General features: G+C 59.4%; 1 protein-coding gene across 18 annotated transcripts in view; it reads left to right on the forward strand.

The window, feature by feature from the left end:
- RPS6KA2 (ribosomal protein S6 kinase A2) overlaps positions 1 to 20,389 on the forward strand; it is a 319,578-nt gene that overhangs the window by 282,041 nt on the left and 17,148 nt on the right. For 17 of the 18 annotated variants that reach the window (XR_014843479.1, XM_085021807.1, XM_085021805.1 and 14 more), the window contains 4 exons: positions 1,369 to 1,433; positions 7,380 to 7,482; positions 12,005 to 12,135; positions 13,578 to 13,703. Coding sequence is in view for 16 of the 18 variants with exons in the window: in XM_085021807.1 (XP_084877933.1) it covers positions 1,369 to 1,433; positions 7,380 to 7,482; positions 12,005 to 12,135; positions 13,578 to 13,703 (425 nt within the window). In the remaining 2 variants the exon portion in view is untranslated. The other variant, XR_014843492.1, reaches the window with a different exon arrangement.

Here is a 20,389-nt window from a genome sequence, read left to right on the forward strand (position 1 = left end):
CACTGGAGTCTGGTTTGGTGACAGGGCCAGGCGTCCGGGCAGGGAGCTGGCTGGGGCCTGGCCCACCTAAAGACAACCCTGAGGTCACGGGCAGCTTCCTGCCTGCTGTCCTGCCCCTGTCACTGCCTTGACCCGGGAGGGAAGGTGGGAGGGTGACCCCGTGAAACCAGGAGCCCAACAGGCTGTCTCCTGGGACCTGCTGCGTCCTGGGAGAGGGTCCCTGGCCTCTCAGGCGGGACAGTGAGGCCGGCCGGCTGGCGCCACAGTGACCACAGCAGCTCGAGGTGGCCTCACCGTCCTGCAGCTTCCTAATCACCCACAGCCTCCCAGCCTCCTGCCTTCCTCCCTGGGGGTTGAGAACCGAAGTGGGGGTCGAGTCTGCCCTGCCCCTTCCCGCGTCCGTGCTGGTCCCCAGCGCCACCTTCCCTGCCCCCGAGTCACCGAAGGAGCCTTCTCGTCCTGGAGAGGACACAGAGCTCTCAGGGCCTTGGGGTTTCGCAGATTTTGTTTTGTTTTGTTTTTTAATTAATAGACTTATTTTTAGAGCACTTTTGAGTTTACGGAAAAATTGGAAGAGGAGGCACAGCGAGCGCCCACACGCGCTGTCCCCCCTGCGTGCTCACCCCGTCCCCTGGGGCCAGCCCTCCCCGAGTGCAGCGGGCTGGTTAGAACCGGTGCAGCAGGGTGGCCCGTTGTCACGCCTCAGCGGGGTTCACCCTGGGTCGTGTGGTTATGGGCTTTGGCGAACGCGAGGTCATGTGTGTGCCTTAGCCTCGCTGCCCCGAATCCTCTGCTCCCCACGCATCCCCCTCGGGGCACAGGACAGGGATCAGGCAGAAACAACACACACGCAGCTGTGTTTGTGCACAGTGACCAGGGGAAAAGAAACATCTGTCCTTAGCAGCCCAGGGGTTTGCTGGGCAGATGCATCCCAGCTCCAGCCTTGCCCCAGGTTTTCGTCCTGCCGGAAACGGCCTCTCCAGGTCCTGGCTTGCTCCCCTTTCCCCGGAGCCCAGACCAGACTTAAAAGACTCTCTGCACTGCAGCCCTGCCGCCCTCTCCTGCTTTTTCTCATCCTTCTGGAAGGCCCGGCCACCTGCCGGCACAGATGGAGGCTGGGACGAGCCTCTGAGTCCATCCAGGTCCCCAGGCCTCCCCACACCTGCAGCAGGAAGCCGCTCACCTGTCCCCTGACCCCGGGCCTGCTGTCACAGCGCTGCAGGATTGAGCGGTGGCCTCTGTGGGCTGAGGGCCGACAGGCAGGAGAGACGGCAGCGGGGGGTCCTTTCCCTGGAGAGCATCGGGACCCCCTCTGCAGGTGCCCCCCGCGCCCCTCTCTGCTGATGCTTGTCTCTCTGCCCATGACAGGTGCTGGCCTCGACGGCGTGGAGGAGATCAAGCGTCACCCTTTCTTTGCCACCATCGACTGGAATGTAAGCTGCATGCCATGGTCCCAACTGCGCAGAAACCACGGGGGCCGGGGGTGGGGGTGTGCGGGTGGAGGGAACCAGGCAGCCACTGGGTACAAACCAGAGGGAAGTGTAGGCCCGTCACCCAGGAGGGCGGGCCCAGGGGGTCCAGACCACCCAGCCCTCCCTGCAGCCCTAGGCTCTTCCACACTCTGTCCACGAGAGGCTGGCCGGTCCCGGGGCCCCACAGCCGCCCCACCTCCCTGAGGACGGAGCAGAGGCCCAGCAAGAGGTGGGAGCTTTTGGTCTGGGGGCTCCGGGCCTCCCAGGTCTATATCGTCTCCTGCCTCTACTCAGGATCCGGCTCCCACCCTTAGCACCCTTGGAGAAGCTGTTACAGCAAATGTCATCCAGGCTGGAAATGACAGAGGGTTTTGCAACGCTTGTTAAAGACCTAAGGACCACCTCCTTCAGGGGACCGTTGTGACGCGTGGGGACCACTGCGGGGGTGGGGGTCCTGCATAGGAGCGAGATGGGACTTGACCCCCAGGACAGCCGGCAAGGGCGGGATCGGCGGACGGAACGTGATTCAGAGGAAGCCCCAGGGCGAGGGCCTTCCTGCTGAGGCTGGAGGCTGGTCGGAGCCGGGCAGGTGTCCAGGCAAGGCCGGGCTCAGGCCTGGCGCGGGGGCTCAGGGGCCTGAGGGATCTGGTCAGTTTTGAGGTCCCCAGCCTACGCTGTCAGCTGATGAACTGCAGCCCCTCCCCCGGGAGGACCCCGTGGCCAGCTCTCCCAGCCACCCGCCTCACTTCCCGAACCTCACTTCTCCCTGACCCTGGGGCCAGCCCCTGGGTGCAGCTCTGAGGGGCAGGGTCCGTGCAGGCCCCTGGCCCCTCAGCCAACCGGGGACGGGAGCGCATGCCCCAGTGGCTGGGGCTGCAGAGGAAGGCAGGCCGCCCCGACGCCGCATCCTCTGGTCCTTTCTGTTAGGTCGACAGCAGTTACATTTGGGGCTTCCTCTTCCCGAGCTTGCAGATGAACCTCAGAGGATGTGAACAGTGTCTTTGCAAAATCCAGATGTCCTTTATAACAGAGAGGGCAGTGTCCATGCCTGCCTACCCACTCCCCGCAGAGTGGGGGCCCCATGGGTTTCTGGGAGCGGGCGGCACCTTGGCTCAGGCAGAGGGACGCCCCACCCGCCCAGGTCTTACCTCTGAAGGTTTTAGCACAAGCGCCGAATCAAACCACCGTTCGCAAAGCTTCCCAACCTCGCTCCCCCCAGCGCCCAGCCCCGATCTCTGCTGGCGCCCCAGGGTGCACTCGAACTGGGAGTGTGGGGACGTTGAAACCTGGTTCTAGAACTTGCACAAGGTCCGGCCTCGTTCCAAGGAAGAGGAGAGAGAAGTCTGCAGACTCTCGGTGGCGACGGAAGATGCCTGGGAACACGGGACGGCGATGCTCGTGGGGGCTGTGCTGGGAAGGGGCTGGCAGGGGGGTATCCCGAGGGAGGAAGGGAGCCCCCATGGCCACACCCCTCAATGCCAGGGCCTGGCTGGGAGGCTGTAGGCAGGCGCTGTGGAGCCGCTCACCTGAGCCAGAGCTGGCCTGTCGCAAGGGGCCACATCAGCTTCGTGAGGTGCATGGAATTTTCACAAGGCTCAAAGGCCTGGGACACAAGCCTGCGTGCATAAGGCCCAGGTCTGCGGGAGCTCTGAGCAGGAGCCCGCGGGAGCCCGCCTTCCTCCACCATCTCAGAGCTTGGCCGAGGTGCCTGCCAGTCAGGGGAGCTCTGGCGCACGGTGGGCCTGGCTCTGTGCTCGGGGCAAAGTCCCGGATTCCTGTGCCAAAAAGGTGACTTCTGCATTATGTCAAAGCAGTCAGACGCGAATTGAGGTTGGGAAGTTCCTTTTGCGGCTTTTCGCTTTTGTTTCATTTCCTTTTTTGGTCTGCTTTTTGAGAGAGGCCCTCTGGCACATTCAGACGAGCTGGCCTCTTGTCATTTCCATGTTTGCCAGAGGACGGTCAGGCAGGGACAGGGGAACAGAGGGACCTCGTTGCGTCCCTCGCTCTCAATGAGCGTGGGGTGGGGGGGGGCGGTGCTGAAACACCACGTTTGTGCGGATTGATTTATTTAATGACTGCTTGGTGCTCGCTCATGTCAAGGTGAGCAGGTGCCCAGGATTTAGTGATGGAAAGACACAGCCGCCCGGGGGGGAAGGGGAGGATGTGGGAGGGGCTGGGAGTCTGGGGTTGGTGGATGCAAACTATGACATTTAGGATGGATCAGCAGTGAGGTCCTGCTGTGCAGCCAGGGAGTGAGATCCAGTCTCTTGGGATAGATGGTGATGGAAGAGCATTTGAGAAGAAGCGTGTGAATATATGCATATATATATACACACACGTATGACTGGGCCGCTATGCTGAGTAGTAGAAACTGACTCTACACTTTAAATCAACCATGCTTCAGTTTAAAAAGATACGTACATGACAAGAACTGTCCTCGAGCTGCTTCAAGTCCAGGGGTGGCCGCCGTGCAGGAGCGCCGTCGTCCAGCCCAGAGGGGTGTGCAGAGGGTGTCCCGTCAGACAGGCCGACGCACAGAGGTGGAGGGAGGTTGACAAGCAGAGGCGGGGACAGGGCTGGGACGAGGCGGGTTGTCCCAGCGAAGGCCTCCCGGGACTGCAGCCCCACTCCAGCGGCTCGGGCCCTTCCCAGTCACCCTGTCTGACCCCCGTCCGAGCGGGCAGCCACGCAGGGGCCGCCGCATCCTGGCCAACCTCAGCTCCGCTCCCACAGCGGGCCAGCCCAGGCCCAGGCTTTAGGACGGCATCGGCGGGTCCCGGGGGTGATGGGATCTGTTTGTCCAGATGTGCTGTTCCATTTCCAGCAGCTTAGACACCTGGAAGCCACGGTGGAAAGAGACCCACGTGCAAAAACCATTAAAACCAAGAGGCCTTCTGGCCACCCGGCAGGCGCTCAGAATGATTCGCCGACTCGGCGCCAGAGGTGGCCTCAGGATCCAGCCTGGGAAAGTTCGAGGATATGGTTTCACGTCTGCCTCCGTCTGTGACCCCAGACCAACAGCAGAAGTTGTTGGGTTTTGAAAGGAAGCGCCTGTCATCCGACACTTCTCTGGGGCTCTTGGGTTCCTGCCGGAACAGCCCGCAGACGCTCCCATGGGGGTGGCCGCCCAGCGTGACCCGCTCTGCCAGGCACCTTGACCCCCGAGCCCAGCGGTCAGCCTCGGCCAGGGGATTCTCCCTGAAGGCGCGCTCCCCGGGCGGGAGCAGTGAAGTTCCAGGTGGATCGTAGACGGGACGCCTCTGCAGCCGGTGACAGGCAGCCCGGCTGGAGCAAGACCGAGAGCACAGGATTAGCACAAACCCAAAGCAAGTCGCCCACCTGGGTCCCTGAGCCCGGAGGAGGAAGCTCTGCAGCGCAGCCAGACCCCCGCGCGGTGGGAACGGGGCTCTGTCAGCCACGACCTTCCTATAACTGTGACTGTTCGCAGCTCAGTTGCCGTCCTTTGAGCTGGAAGCCTGGGCTTGTGTTCTTCCTCTATTCCTCAACCCCTCGGGCCCCAGGCTGCATGGAGCTCGTGCACCGAGGTGGCCCACGGAGGTCTGGGTGGCCCACGGAGGTCTGGGTCCTGGGTGCTGCCAGCCGTGTTCAGTGTCTCACGGTACCTGGGCCCCTTCCCCGCCCACCTGGAAGGTTTCTGTCCATCCATCCTGGGCTAACACACCAGGAGGGCTCACTCGCTCAAGGAGCCGACAGGTGTCTTTGTTCAAACATCATCGCCCTTTGGCTCAGGGGTTGTGTAAATCCAGCTCCTGGGGCTGGAACTGCTTAGGGTGGGGTCCCCCGTGGGGGCGCAGACCAGACACCCCGGAGCCGCCCACAGCGCTCGATCGTGTAAACGCTTCCTGCTCCCCCTCCCGTGCTGTCTCCGCCCTGCCTCTTCTCTGCCTCGTGTCTGCCCTGCTGTTTCAGGCGTCCGCTCTAGCTGTGCCCTTTGTGTAAGTGGAGCGTGTTAACACTGAAACGCCTCGAGCCAAAAGTGCCTGCGAAAACAGATGTTAGGGCTGCGACCCCACAGTGGAGTCAGTCGTGTCTTCGTTACCAGCTGCTATTTTTATTTCACGTCCTCTGCCCTTCCCTGATCACCTGAAGGTCTTGGCGGTATAAGTAGAATCCGAGTGCACCTGCTCAGAGCGCCCCGGCCTGGATGCGCGTGGTGTGACATCCGTCCCGGTGCTGCCACAGCTTGTGTCACCCTCAGGTCCTGGAACGAACACCGTGAGGGTGGCGCCTGGAGAATCTGGTCACGAGACCCCGCTTTCTTTCCATCGGCGCGGGGGGATTCGTTCCGGAGACCCAGGGCCCTCTGGGTCGGGAGGCTGGCGCATCTCGTCAACCTGCGGGTCCTCCACGGCCTGCCCCGCCCTGCGTTCTCCTTTTGAACTTGTGCACAGCAGTGGACGTCACAGCCTGGAAGCAAGTTCACGTTCCCCAAGCGCCTCAAACCCACGCCTAGGCCACCGGTCAGCGCGGCTGTTCCGACAGCGCCTTCTGGAAGTGTGTGCTCCGGGCGGGGTCTCTGCTGTGACGGAAGTGTGGAAACCCAGGCCCTCCTCCGTCTGCCCCTTGTTCACCCTGAACCCAGACAGCCCACCTAGTCTCAGCCTCGTCTATGAAATCAGTGATCGAGTCTGCTTTTGCCCGTTGCTGAGAAATGGAGAGCAAATTTTAGCAAATCACTGCGTCTGCTTCCCGGACTCGCGACTGGTGCGGGGGTGGGGGGTGGGGGGTGGCATTGTCCGTGACTCCAGACCTGGTGAAACAGGAGCTCCGAAAAGGTCCCAGGCTTGGTGTTTCCAGCCCAAGGGTGGGACCCCTCTGGTCAGGCAGGGTTGGGGAAACGCGTGCTGACTGCTTGCAGCCAGAGTCCCCCTGGTTTCCAAGCCCTGCTACCCACGGCCAAGTGTGCAGCCCCACAAGTGACACTGCTTGTTTCCAGGGTGATCTGGCTGATCCCAGTGCCCCCCACCCTGTTCCCAACGCACCCGGGGGGAGCGCTCCTCGACCTGCACCTGGTGTCACCTGAGTGCAGCCTCTCCTGACGCCCACCTTCTCAGGCAGGCGTCCCAGGCTCGGGGCTGCCCCTCCCCTCCTCCCACCCCCACCTCAGCATCCACCTCTCGGCCCCACCCGGTTCCAAACGCCTCTGTGTTGTTCCTTAAGTGCAGTCATCCGAAGAGAATGGATGAGCCCCTGCAGAGCCTGAGAGGCTGAAGTAACAGGCATGGGGGCACGGCCTCTGCATCCCGTCCAAGGCAGAAACAGTGAAATGGGTTCAAAGCCCCAGTGTGGCCAGTTCTCTGACAGGCGCTCCGACGGGCCTGCTAAAGCACGCAAACTGCGTAAAATAACCAAAAGAACCCAAAAGCATGACCCGGCGCCTAGGTCTGAGCGAGGGGTCTGGACACCCTAACCTGGTGACAGCTGGAATAGGTGCCCCAGGGACGTGCAGAGACTGGGGGTGGGGGGTGAAGGAGACCAGGACAGGTTCTGTGTGCCAGCAAGGCATCAGGGTCCAGGCACGGCCTCCGGGGTCACCAGGGCAGGAGAATGGTGCCACGGAGCAGGGCTCTTCCTGCTGTCACCTGGGGTGTGGCCAGGGCGTGGCTGTCCTGTCAGATTTCTCTTGAAGAAGAGTCTTCTTCCAGAAAAAGGTTGAAAACCATCGCCCCCAAATCAAGAACACATAGCCCCCCCCAACCCTTCTCCCTTGAACTATGGCTTTGCTGTCTCTTCGTAGAACTCGTGAGTATAGTCTGTGCCACCTACAGCAGGTGGCATGTGTGACATATGCTCCCGAACCCACTGGCGCTCTGAGGGGGCCGCCGGGCAGGTGGCGCAGACGCCGTCCCTCCGCGTGCCCCTCAGCGCCCGTCTGCCTCCCCGCAGAAGCTGTACAGGAAGGAGATCAAGCCGCCCTTCAAGCCGGCGGTGGGCAGGCCGGAGGACACCTTCCACTTCGACCCCGAGTTCACCACCAGGACGCCCACAGGTGTGTGCATGTTCGGTGGGGGCGGGGGGGGGGGTGCGTGGGACCTGTGGTTCTTCCCGACAGCAGCGGGTCCTCCGACCCGGCCAGGTAGGGACAGGCCTCCGAGGACCGGGAAGCCCCGTGGTCAAGGGCACGTCCATGGAAAATTACCCTCCGTTCTGTGTGCGGTTCCTGCTCCTCTGCTCGGTCGTAAAGGCTCCTGTGATAGAACCACTTCTCAGAGTTTCTGCTCTGGCGCCGTGGGTTAAGAATCCAACTGCGGTGGCTCAGATCCCTGCAGAAGCACAGGTTCGAGTCCCAGCCCAACACAGAGGGTTAAAGGATCCGGTGCTGCCGCAGCTGTGGCATCAGTCAAGGCTGCTGCTTGCATCATTCAGTCCCTGGCCCTGTAACTTCCATGTGCTGTGCGTGCAGCCTTAAAAGCCAAAAAAGAACCGCTGCTCTGTTGGCCCCCAGGTGATGCCCAGTTGGGAACCTCCCAGATGTTCTGTAGGTCCCCCGCCTCCTGCCGCCTCTCGTTCTGCGTTGCCAATCCAGTGACAAGCCCTCCCCCACACCCACCGTCTGAGGGACACACACGGGCACGCTCGAGACAGTGAAAACCCCTCATTTAAGAGGAGAGGTGTTATGGGAGGGGAGACTGTTGGTAGGTCTGTAAGTGCCTGAATGTGGATCTTATTCTTGCCAAGCACCAAACACCTGTTGCCTTGGCTGCTGGCTCTCAGCACAGCAGGTGCACTTGGGGGTTTTGCTTCTATGCTATGTCTTAAATTACTCCTATGGGCCATCAGATTCAATCAGAACTGGCCAGCTTGCTTTAAAAGTTGTCATTTTGTGATATTAATAAGTTAATGCTGACCTTTTAGAAATAATTGTCTCAGCCTGCCCAGGCGGCCATCACAAAATACCACAGGCTGAGTGGCTCCAGCTACAGACATTTGCCTTGGCTTCTTGAGAGAGTTCTCTTCCGGGCTCTCGGATGGCGCCTTCTCGGTGTCTCCACATGGAGAGGGGGGCCCGGGGTCTCTTCCTCTTCTTATGAAGACATCGGCCACTGAACCAGGGCCGCCCTTCGCACCTCGTTGGACCTTAATTACCCCCCAGAGACCCCGCTCCCAGCCCAGGCATGTAGGGCTTCGGCGTGTGAATTTTCGGGACAGATTCAGTTCATCACAGCAAAGGTGGCGGTTTTGTTTGAAGAATATGAACGAGCTCCTTCTGCAGAGAGCGGCAGAGGAAGCTCAGCCAGCTGGCAGCCGGGTTGGGGCTGTGTGATGGGTGCATGAGGGTTTCCCATGCTTTTCTCACTGTTGTGGAATCTGGAAGTTTCTATGATTTCTAAAAGATTGGGAGTTCCTGTCGTGGCTTAGCGGGTTATGAACCCGACTAGCATCCATGAGGACGTGGGTTCGATCCCTGGCCTCGCACAGTGGGTTAAGGATCCGGTGTTGCCATGAATTGTGGTATAGGTCACAGACACGGCTCGGATCCGGCATTGCCGTGGCTCCAACACCTCTATATGCCACAGGTATGGCCCTAAAAAGCAAATAAATAAATAAGATAATCACAGAACAGAGTGGATACAGTGGATACAGAAATGGCAAAAGCAGATTCAGTTGGAACAGACTCCACCCGGTGCCCTCTGGGTTCAGGCTGAGGGAGAGCCCATTTCCCACCCTGCAGGGAGCACATCAAGGGCGGGAGCCCTGGGCAGGATCCGAGGGTCGGGGGGCTTCCCTGCGCCTGGGGCAGCACCTGACCCACGCAGCCGGGGCTCCAGAACCGGGAGGGAGGCAGGCCCTGGGTGCCGTCTGTTAGGGGTCGAGACACAGATACTCACCCTTCTGGGCCTCCCACAGTCCCCAGAGGCAGCCAAGACTGTCCTGCAGGCAGAGCCCAGGGGTGACAGCTGTCACCATTTAGGTGGCCCTGCTGCTGCGAGACCGAAGGAGGCTGCGAGGAGGAGGGGAGTTGGGCTGCTCTCTCCAGTAGGCCGTGTTCTCGGCTGCCCCCCGCATGTCACGCGATGAGCCAAGGTTACATGCGGCTGAGTGGAGAATCCCAGATGCTGCCGAGTTATCTGTCTCCATAGACCGTGTTCTCACCCATTCCTGTGTGTCGGGGCCAGTCATTACCGTGGACAAGATTGACCCGATTCACAGTCAAAGCTTCAGAGGCTGGGACGAGGGGGCAGGATGGGGGCTCCCACCCTGGCTGCGCCCACCAAGCAGGTCACTTCACGCCTCCCGAGGTTCACCTGAAGATCAAGGACACAGAATGACTGACCCGACACAGAATCCTGTGATGGGTGTTCTCATGGCCTCTGTGCCTGTTTCGAGAGGGTTCCAGTGTTTGGAACCCTGTGTTTAAAACACCGAAATGAATTCATGTTTGTGCTGCCGGGAAGAAAAGGCTAACACAGTCAGCTCGAAATTATTCAGCAGTGCGTGCTTTCTGTAGTATCCATGAGGAATTCAAACTCCGACGTAGCTGGCCTGTGTGGTTGCAGGCTTTTTTCAGCCCCTCAGAACCCTTGTGTGCACAGAGACTTCAGTTCTATTTCATGACGAACCGAAGGAAAATATAATTGGACACGACGCCTTTGCGTGCTCCCCAGAAATGGCTCTTTCATTCCTGACCACCGGGAATGCTCCAGTCCGCTGTACTCGGCGCTAGCTTACCGCATGACACCGTGTGCCCTCGAGGAGCTTGTCATTGAGGCGCGAGGACACAGAAAAGTCACCCTCCCTGTATTTGTGTATTTGGAAGAGTGGAATTTTCTAAGCCCGTGAGCTGAGCACCCAGCCGTTAGAGAACGTGATTCTGAAACAGCAGATAATCCACATCCCGTGTCAGACTGGGACACACTGTCAGAACTTTTTGTAGTGGGCTTAAAAGTCTTTCTTTTTAAACGTAAGCTGATGCTAAAGCTGGTGGCCGTTCCCGGCTGACGCGCTCAGAGCGAGCTGCCAGGCAGGAGGCACCAGTCTAAGAAGAAAAGCCCAGCAAACGCATTGCCTGAGTCAGACGTCACCCCTGGGACCAGCAAGGGTTGGCTGCCCTCAGCGTTCAGTCTCCTCTCATCGACCCGGGTCTTTTGTTCCTTTTACTACTGAGCTGAAAAGCAGCGTCTCCTGGCCGAATTTGTTCCATTCTCTCTCAGATTCTTTTCCCACATACACCATCACGGAATATTGGGTGACATTCCCTGTCCTAGACATCAGGTCCCCGTTGGCCAGTCCTTGCATAGACCTCAGGGTGCACATGCCAATCCCACACCCACGGTCCATCTCTCCCACCCCCGCCACCTGACCCCTTTGGTAACCATAGGTTTTTCAGAGTCTGGGAGTCTATTTCTGTTCTGCAAATAAGTTCATTTGCATCCTTTTTTTAGATTCCACCTGTAAGTGATATCATATGATGTTTGTCTTTCACTGTCTAACTTCACTGAGTATGATAGTTTCTAGATACATCCATGTTGCTACAAATGTCATTAGTTCATTCTTTTTTATGGTTGAGTAATATTCCATTATAAATATGTACCACACCTTTATCCACTCCCCTGTCAATGGACATTCAGGTTGCTTCCATGTACCTACCCAAAGAAAACTCTCATTTGAAAAGACACATGCGCTCCTGGGTTCATTGCAGTGCTGTTTACAATAGCCGAGACACAGAAGCCATCCCCTGGCTGATTTTAAAGCAGCTCACCCCGCCGTCTTCTCTCATTGGTCCCCGGGAGCTCTCTCCACGATAGGGCGTTTGGCCCCTGGTCAGTTATCTACGAGGCAAATACTCTCTCTCCACCCACCTTTTATCCTCTGTTTTCCCCAGTGATGGGCTTGACATGGGACCGTCTCGTAGCAGCCAAGGTTCCCACCAGGTCGACAGAGCCTGGAGGAGTCAGCCCATCCCAAGTGTCCTCAGGAGCAGAGCACCCTCTGTGCTGCCCACAAGCTCCGTGCACCTGGGGCAGGGGGCAGAGTCACCGTTCCCGGGGCGGCGTCCCTGTGCGCACTTAAACCAGAAACTCAGAGTGGCCTCTGTGCCCTGGCCCAGGGGGGCAGCTCACCCTGAGGTTGCCGGTGGCTCTGGGCTCCGTCTGGAGTGGGCGGGGTAGAGGGCAGCGGTTCTTAGTAAGGTGTGATCAAGGATTCTCCTGAGGTTTTCTTCTAGGTGTTTCCGCCATGTGTCAAAGCACCGGCACCACCCAAAATCAAGGGTGGTTTCATGTGGCTCAGTCTCTTGTCTTCATTTTACCTCTTTTTCCAACGCACACATCTCATACACACACACCACACAGGTGCACATGTGCACACACATCATCTCACACACTGCGCACACACACACACACACACCGTGCAGATATACATGTACACACGCAATACACACACACCACACACACACACCACACAGGTGCACACACACCTCACATACACACTGCCACACGCCCACAGGGTTACCACACCACATAGCCGCTCAGCTCCTGCTGGAAGGTTGATTCTCCTGTTGTTCCCTGCAGACTCACCTGGCGTCCCCCCCAGTGCCAACGCTCATCATCTGTTTAGAGGATTCAGTTTTGTGGCCTCCAGCCTGGTCCAGGAGCCCTCGCAGCAAGATCTGCACAAAGCCACAGTTCACCCCATCGTGCAGGTAACCCCCTGCTGTGCAGGTGACTCCCCGTCACGCAGGTGACTCCCTGTCACGCAGGTGGTCCCCCATCACGCAGGTGACTCCCCGTCACGCAGGTGATTCCCTGTCACGCAGGTGGTCCCCCATCAGCAGGTGGGACCCCATCACGCAGGTGGTCCCCCATCAGCAGGTGGGACCCCGTCACACAGGTGGTCCCCATCAGCAGGTGGTCCCCCATGGTGCAGCCCAACTCCATTTGCCCCCATCCAGTCAGGGCAAGGAGGTGCTGCCCCTGTGGGGTCTGTGGACGGAGCCTTCTCAGCCCAGGTGGGGAGCCCTGCCCTCACGAAGTCCTCCCCCCGCCCCGGGGCCATTGAGGGTTTGCCATGGGGACCCGAACCATGCTTCACATTAGTCCCACAGACGGAGAGTCCTCAGAAGAGCGTCGCCTTGGCGTGTCTGTGCCCGGAGCCCCCTCGGGTCAGACCCGGGCCCCTGCGGTGCCGAGCCGAGCCAGCACCTACAGCAGTTGGGTTGGGGGGCCGGGTCCCGCGGGGGGGGGGTGGTCTGTGGGAGGTCAGAGCAGGAGCCATCTTCACGGGGCGTTTTCCACCTTATCAACGTGAGCAGATGCGCTGTATCGAATTTCAGAAAGGTTCGGGACCAGCTTTCCTTTGAGAACCGGGTCAGGGCGCAGTGGACGCGCTGGATTCCCAGATTCCTCTCCCCAGGCCTTTGGGGGGACACGGCGTGTCTCAAGTGGACACGTGGGCGTTCCCATTGTGGCACAGTGGAAGCGAACCCGACTAGTGTCCATGAGGACACGGGTTCAATCCCTGGCCTTGCTCAGTGAGTTAAGGATCTGGGTTGCCATGAGCTGTGGTATAGGTCGCAGACACAGCTCAGATCCCAAATGGCTGTGGTGTAGGCCGGCAGCTGTAGCTCTGATTCAACCCCTAGCCTGGGAACTTCCATGTGCCATGGGTGCAGCGCTAAAAGTATAACTAAAGTGGGCACGTGCTGTGGCGGTGTACCCCGTGCTGGGGACTTTGTCTACACCCTGAGAGGTAGCGATGGTTAGCTGGGCAGCGAGGGGCACCATGGGGTCAGCCTCCCAGTCAGACGTTGAATCCAGACCCCCGCTCTGCACACGGTCAGAGCCTCACACTGACGGCTCTGGGGGTGGGGCCCTCTCACTTCCGGATTCCCACTCGATCTTTGGGGAAACGGGTGGATCCACGGTGACGGGAACAGGGGTCCTGGCCAAGGGACGGGGAAGCTGGGGGGATCTGGAACCATCACTAACGAGCTCGCTCGCGACCACGATGGGAGGCCCCCTGCCTCCTGGCCCCGGCTCCCTGCGTGCGCAGACGGGGCCCCCCTTTGCACCTGCAGTCGGGGCGCTTGTGGCTGAGCGTCTGCACGAGGCCCCTGACGTCGCTCTCCGCCCGCTCCCTCTGCAGCAGTTACACGGGAACAACATCCACTTCACCGACGGCTACGAGATCAAGGAGGACATTGGCGTGGGCTCCTACTCCGTGTGCAAGCGCTGTGTGCACAAAGCCACGGACGCCGAGTACGCCGTGAAGGTAAGCGCAGCGTGCGGGGCCGGCGCGTGTGCAGCTGCCCCGGCCCCAGCCGCACGTCCAGCCTCCCCCACACCCTCCGCTCGCCCGTCTCTGAGGCGGTGGAGCGCCAACGGCTCTGATGTTAGGTCGCCTGTTACCAAACTGTTTCGCGGGAGTTCCCCTTGTGGCTCGGGGGTTAAGAACCCGACACTGTCTCCGTGATGATGCGGGTTCAGTCCCATATGCTGCAGGTGCAGCTGTAAAGAGAGAAAACTATTTGGCAAGTCACGAATATCTTCTGTTCTAGCCAACGCGTAGGTACTGACCGTCCTTAGTAACTTTATGCGTCAAACACCCGGTTCCAAGGGCCTCGGGCCCTGAGCAGAGTCCCCAGTGGAGGTGGGACAGTCATGGCGTTTGGCGGAGGAGGCGGGACAGAGGGGAGGAGGGAGGGCCAGCGCTCCTGTCCCCAGATCAAAGCAGAGAAGGAAATGGCAGCGCCAGCTGGTTTTATTTGTGAAAACTGAGGCTAGTCGTTGTCCCTCAGTCATCAAAACGGTAAAGCATGGCTGTTATTGTCACCCCAACTCTGCACCGTCTCCATCCTGCCTTTGGCATCTGTGCTTGTTGCTGAATTAAATATTTGATCTGGAAATCCAGCGTACCAGTTTCTTGAGTTTTCGGGTTGGCAAACTGTGCTAAAACCACAGTCTAATTTTGTAAAGATCAAAAATTGTACATTCTCCCTACAAGAGAGCAAGAGATGGTCCGTCCACCACCTGCCCAGGCAGCTCACCTGGACGCTCTCGAGGAGCCGGGTCCAGCCTGCGGTGTCATGGGGGCCAAATGGTCCCGGCTTATCCCAGCCACGTCTGTAGCGCACGACACTGCCCTGCTCTGCAGAGAACGTCTCAGGGCACGTGGGCTCTCTCGGGCAGGCAGCGGCGGCGGGGGGGAAGCAGTGATCCCACCCTCTGAGACTTTCCCGAGGCCTGAGAACACCGTGCACGTCCCTGACCACGACTCGATGGCCTCGTTCTGCCTCCCCCAGCGCTGCACGCCGCCTCGTGGAAACAGATGCTCGGGAACAGCATCGTTCCACGGGGACACCTGCCCGGGACTTCTCGCCCGAGGAAACGCTCAGCTCCATCAAAAAAGACACCAACCAAAACCACACAGCCCCCTCAGTTTGGTTTGGGTGGGAATTTATGACTTTTTGACAACTTTATCTTGAATTCCTTAAAGAGTTTAAATTGGAGGAAGACTCTATTCGTGAGTTCTGCTGAACCACGGGCATCAGCCACCCAGAGTCTTGGACCATAAAGGACATCTGAAGGAAGGAAGCGTGGCTCGATTTTAAATTCCTGGAAGAGGGGGGCTGAGGCCGCAGCGAGGGCCCCGCCCTGTGAGGACCGCGGGGACCCCGGGCCGAGACCCGGCCGCGTCGCGGGGGGTCTGAGGGATTTCAGCCCTCGGGGCACCCAGGACGCTGACTGCCCCACATCCTCGGGAGCGTTTGAGGGGAGCCCGGGCGGAGGCTGCGCTTGCGTCCGGATGGCCGGTGATGGAGAGGAGGCCCGTCTTCCGCCTCGGGCGAGAGAATTTCGGTTTTACTTTAGGTGTCTTTCACATGCTTCCTGAGCTTTCACGGGGCTTTTTAGAATTCCCTCTGCATGGGGCATTTCTCACAGAATTTCTTTCGTTATTGGGTGAGCAGAGTCGATCCTAGAAGCAGTCGCGGCAAAAACGATGCATCCATGGTCGGGTGAGCTCGGCGACCCAGGTGCCCGTCTAGAAAACAGCCTGATTCCGGGAGGTTTCTGAAAATAAGTCCCCAGTGACAAAGGCGATGGTATGCTGTCCCAAACGTCCCCACGCCAGCCCTCACAGAAGGACTCCGTCTGAATCCAGCTGTGTCAGCAAGTGGCTTAGAGCTGGACCCCCAAGACCAGACCCCACGGTGGGAACTTCTGGGGATAACGGGGTGTCCTGTGTATGTAAATTCCAGCCGCCGGCGTCCTGGGGTGAGGCTGAGCCTCTGCTTTTGCTGTTTCGGCTCCGTGCAGGGCCCAACCACCCTTGCTGTGACGGCACAGGGATCTGAGCTGGCTTCTGAGAGGACGGCGGGGCCGGCCCTTACCTCCAGAAGGTCAGGCCTCCAGCCACAGAGCTGGGGGTAGAGGTGGCAGTTCTCCCATTCCCTCCATTGGCACAGGCACGCAGTGGGGTCCCAGGCCCCACGCAGCTGTGGTTCCATGATGCAGCTTCTGAAACAAGCCACGTGCTGCCTGAGGCAAACAGACATTCCTGGGCCAGGGATTGAACCCGCGCCACAGCAGCAACCAGAGCTGCTTCGGTGACGACACCAGATCCTTAACCTGCTGCGCCCCAAGAAGACTCCTTTTGTGCAGGTTGGTGCTGTCTAGAATACGTGTCTGATCACGTTACGTCACAAGACCTAAACCTGAAATAAAAACAAAAGCTTCCCATGCGGTTGTGTAAAGGAAGCACAGAGCCTTTGATGGACGCAGAGGGTGCCTTACGGCTTCCTTTCCACGCGCCTCCTCTCGTCTCCAAGGCCCCCTCTGTCGCCGTGACCTTCGGCAGTTCACTGAGGCTCCCACCACCAGCCCGGGGGTCTGCTTCCGAAGACAAGGGCGGACTTGAGTCTCCCATTAGACCATCGTTCCAGCGCACAGAAGGAGCTCCTGGGAGATCTGACGGTGAGCCTGGGCTTCTCCGGTGGCCCGGGGCTGGAAGCAGGGACAGAGGCAGGCGGCCGGCCGGCCCTGGTCAGGTCCTGCCGAGCTGGGCTTTGTGGCCGCCCGTCCCTGCAGATGGAACCCGTTCAAGCCGGTTCCAGGATTCCCGGCTCCACCTTCTCAGGAGAACGTGATGCTGCGGAGAAAGCCAAGGGCCCCCCTCCATGAGGCTGACGGTGTCACCTGGCGTCACTGCAGGACCTGCCTCCAGAGGGAGACCTGTCCTGCAGGGCAGAGCTGGGCGGCCAGACGCTCACATCAGGGCCTGCGAGTGCGTTTATTGTATAGAAAGCGCGCCAGGGTCTGGCGACGGGGAGGTGGCATTGGCAGGTTTAGAAGGCAGGTCCCGGGAGGAAGCCACATCCCCGGAGACCAGGGCCCGACTGTCGTGGCTTTCACAGTGCAGCCCGAGCAGGCGGGAGGCCGGACGAGGGCGCGGGTTCAGGATAAGAGAAAAGAGGGAAGGCCACGGTCAGACTGACGAGGACGGAGGAGAAGGGGCCGTTTCGGTGGCCAAATGCGTGAGGGAGGCCCGTGGCCAGGACCCACTCGCTCCCACCAGAGCGAAGGCTCAAGAAAGGCGGGAGAGCGGCTGAGTTTCCACACCTTCAGGCGGAAGGTGACTCAGGCCCATGGGGACCAGCCCCGTGTTCCTCTTGAGTCGGGGAAGCCCTAAGTGGAACGAGCAGCCCTTTCTCCATGAAACACACTGGGGAGCTCCCGTCGCTGGTCCAGAAGGCGTCTCAAAGGTGGCAGCTGCCAGGGCCCCTCCTGGGCTGCTTGGCAAGGGGCTTCTGGGTGATGCACATTCATCAGCTCCAGCGTGTCTGCCCGGCCCTCAGCCCCTCGCCTGAGCCGACTCCTGGTTCTCCCCCAGTCCTCCTCCATGTCGTTGCTGGGGTCACAAGTGACCCCACTTTGGAGGCTTTAAATGGATGTGTCGTTTGGCAGTCCTGGAAGTCAGAAGTCCAAAGTCGGCCCATCTCACTGGTCACAACTGTGGGGCTGGTTCCCCCTGGATGTCCCAGGGGGGTGAGAAAGTGGCCATCCACCGGGCAGTGGCCAGCGCACCTATGACCTCGGAGCTCTGAGCTGAGCCTGCGGTCACCTGCCTAGGAAGCCACCCCTGCCCCTCGTCTGATAAACTTCCCAGAGAGCTGCCCCGGGTCGGCCTGCAGGAGCCGAGGTTCCATCTGCAGTGATGGGCTGCCACAAAGCCCAACCCGGCCGGACCTGGCCAGTGACGGACACCTGCCTACTTTCTGTCCCTGCTTCCCGCCCAGGGCCACCAGAGGAACCCGAGGTGCACCCTCAGATCTCACAGGACCCCCACTTCCAGTAACCCCGCCTGCTCCCCCTACTGCTAGTAACAGTAGTCGGGGTGGTGCCCCCCACCCCCGGGGCAGCAGCACTGCGAGACCAGCCCTGCTTCGAGATTAGATGCAGCCGCCGGATAACCCGGTTCCCCTGGATCTCCAGATAATCCCATCTCTGAAGTTCCTTCTGAATGCGACCCGCACCACAGCTCAAGGCAACACCGGGTCCTTAACCCACTGAGCGAGGCCAGGGATCGAACCTGCGTCCTCGTGGATGCCAGTCAGGTTCGTTAACTGCTGAGCCACGACGGGAACTCTGGTGTTTTTATAACATTTTTTCTGAAGCAGACACAGTGCTAGGTTCTAGGCAAAAACAAGCCTGTTCTCAGGGACTTCGTAGTCCCACCATTTAGGGATTTTATTGATCACAGAGCCAGGAGCCGGAGCAGAAACGCATAAGTAAAGGATCGGAAACTGCGTGAGCTTCTCTGTCGCTGCAGCCTTTCCTGGAGGCTTGTTGCCTCCTCCAGCATCAGACCCAGGCTCCTCCTCGTTCACACCCACTTGACCATCCCCCCATTTCCGTGACAGGCTCACCCAGGGCGGGGTGGACCCCGTCAGCTGCGGCCACGTCGTTCTGGAGGGAGGAACAGCACGTGTCCTTTCAGGAGCTCATTTTTATGATATTAAAACAGCAATAGAATCAGTAAAAATAAAGCGAGGCCTTGACATTGTGCACGAGTCTGTGTCACCCAACTTGTAATTCTAGTGAAGCGCGGCCGGTCCTCAGGGCTGAAGGCAGGCAGCTCCCGCCCCGAGAGCCCTGGTCTGTGTTCCCGGCAGACGGCTGACAATTACGTTTGCGTTTCTGGGCTCATTTTCATACCATGTATGTAGTTTGTCTACCAAAAAAGCAGTGGAATTAAGACAGATGTCTAATGTGACTAGAGCTTATTTTTAGAAGGGGAGCGGATTGGCATGGAAATTTTAATTTTTTCCGGCCCGAAAACTTGGAGCTCTTTCGGTGTCAAGTGTTTGACTTCACTGCACAGGAGAAGGTATCTGCTAAATCCTACGAGTGGCGCCACGCTCTGCTACCCGAGTTTCAAAGGCGGTATCCATCCTCTCGGCAAGTCAGCGGAGGCACCTGCCTCGGGAGGCTGCACGGCCAGCGTGGGCGTGGACCCCGACTCTGGCTCCTCCCAGTCACTCAGGGTCCTGGAGAGGGACGAGGAAGAGAAAGATGGGCGACGCCAGGACCGAAAGGAAGAGGGAGACGCGTGCGGATGGCGGCGAGGTCTCCACCCATCCAGGTCCCGCCTGCCGCCGCCGGGAGGAAGGATGTGTCCGATCCTCATCTGTTTGTGTCCCCGCTAAGGAGAGTCATGTTGTCTGCCGTCCTTTGCTGGGGCCGGACTTGCTGCGTGGGCCCTGGGAGCACACAGCTTGTTCGGCAGCAGCACCGCGCATGGCCGGTTCGCCGCCGAGGCGGAGCTGACCGCTGGGCAGCAGGCATCCTGCTCCCGAAGAGGAGAGACCCGCTCTCCTCCTTCCCATCAGCCTCATTTGAGCCTCCGCAGGGCGAGAGGAGGCCTCGCTCCTGAACACCTTTTCTGAGAATGCGTCCCCGGTGTCGCTGCGTAAGGAAGATCATAAAACAATGCTGACCTCCAAGGAAGGGCTCAGTGGAACTAGAAGTCAGTGCCCAGTAATCCCAAGAGACGGAGCCCGTGCGGAAGAAATTCCTTCCTGGGCGCACCTCAACAGTGTGCCCCCCTCCACCCCGGGCCCTGCCGTCGCCCGCAGACCTGGGCTTGGTGCTCAGGGACCAGCCGTCATGCCTCACGGCTCTGTGTCTCTTCTTTACCTTTCTCCGGAAGAATCCCAGAGAAAGATGTGGGTAAAAGCAGCCAGCCCTTGCTGACAACAGTCAGCATCAAAACGCTGGGTCTCAACAGAGCTGGCCACTGCGGGTCTGACCCATGTCCTCGGGTTAGACCTGATGGCCCTGCCCGGTCAGGGGAAAGGTGGTGGCCAGCAGGGCAGATGCAGGTGCCTGTGCTCACCGCGGCTCCCCTGAGGTCACCCAGGGACCCCATCACGGTGTGCTGCCTGCCCTCTGGGTTTCAGTCACCTCCCGGGGATGGGGGGACACCACAGCAGAGAACAGGGGAGAGCCCCCGCCCCCTGTGGGTGCCCTGCGTGCAGCTGCCCCTCTGGTTCCACAACCGCACCCCCCCGCCACCCCCTCTCCTGGGGCCATCGGCGTAGGGAAAATTCGTCCTCTTTCTCGCTTATCCTGCGTCCTATTCTATTCCGTTGTGATTTAGGCTAAGAATACATCTCCTTTATCATGAAATTGTATCTGAAAAATAATGAATCTACTACTAACGCTTTTTTAAAAAACTGCTTATGGGAGTTCCTGCTGTAGTTCAGTGGGTTAAGGATCCAGCATTGCTGCAGCCGTGGTGTAGGTCACAGCTGCACCTTGGATTCGATCCCTGGCCGGGGAGCATCCATATGCTGCAGGTGCAGCCATTGAAAAAATAACCTCGTCTAGAAGAACGTTTCGTGTGGCGGCTTATTTGCACAGTAGACCTGATCCCGGGTGCAGCCAGAGCTTTGGTGA

Source organism: Sus scrofa, chromosome 1 (genome assembly GCF_054392235.1).
Source record: "Sus scrofa isolate SSC_HxYL_T2T_F1_AM1 chromosome 1, Sscrofa_HxYL_maternal_Yorkshire_Landrace_v2.0, whole genome shotgun sequence".
Taxonomy (NCBI): domain Eukaryota; kingdom Metazoa; phylum Chordata; class Mammalia; order Artiodactyla; family Suidae; genus Sus; species Sus scrofa.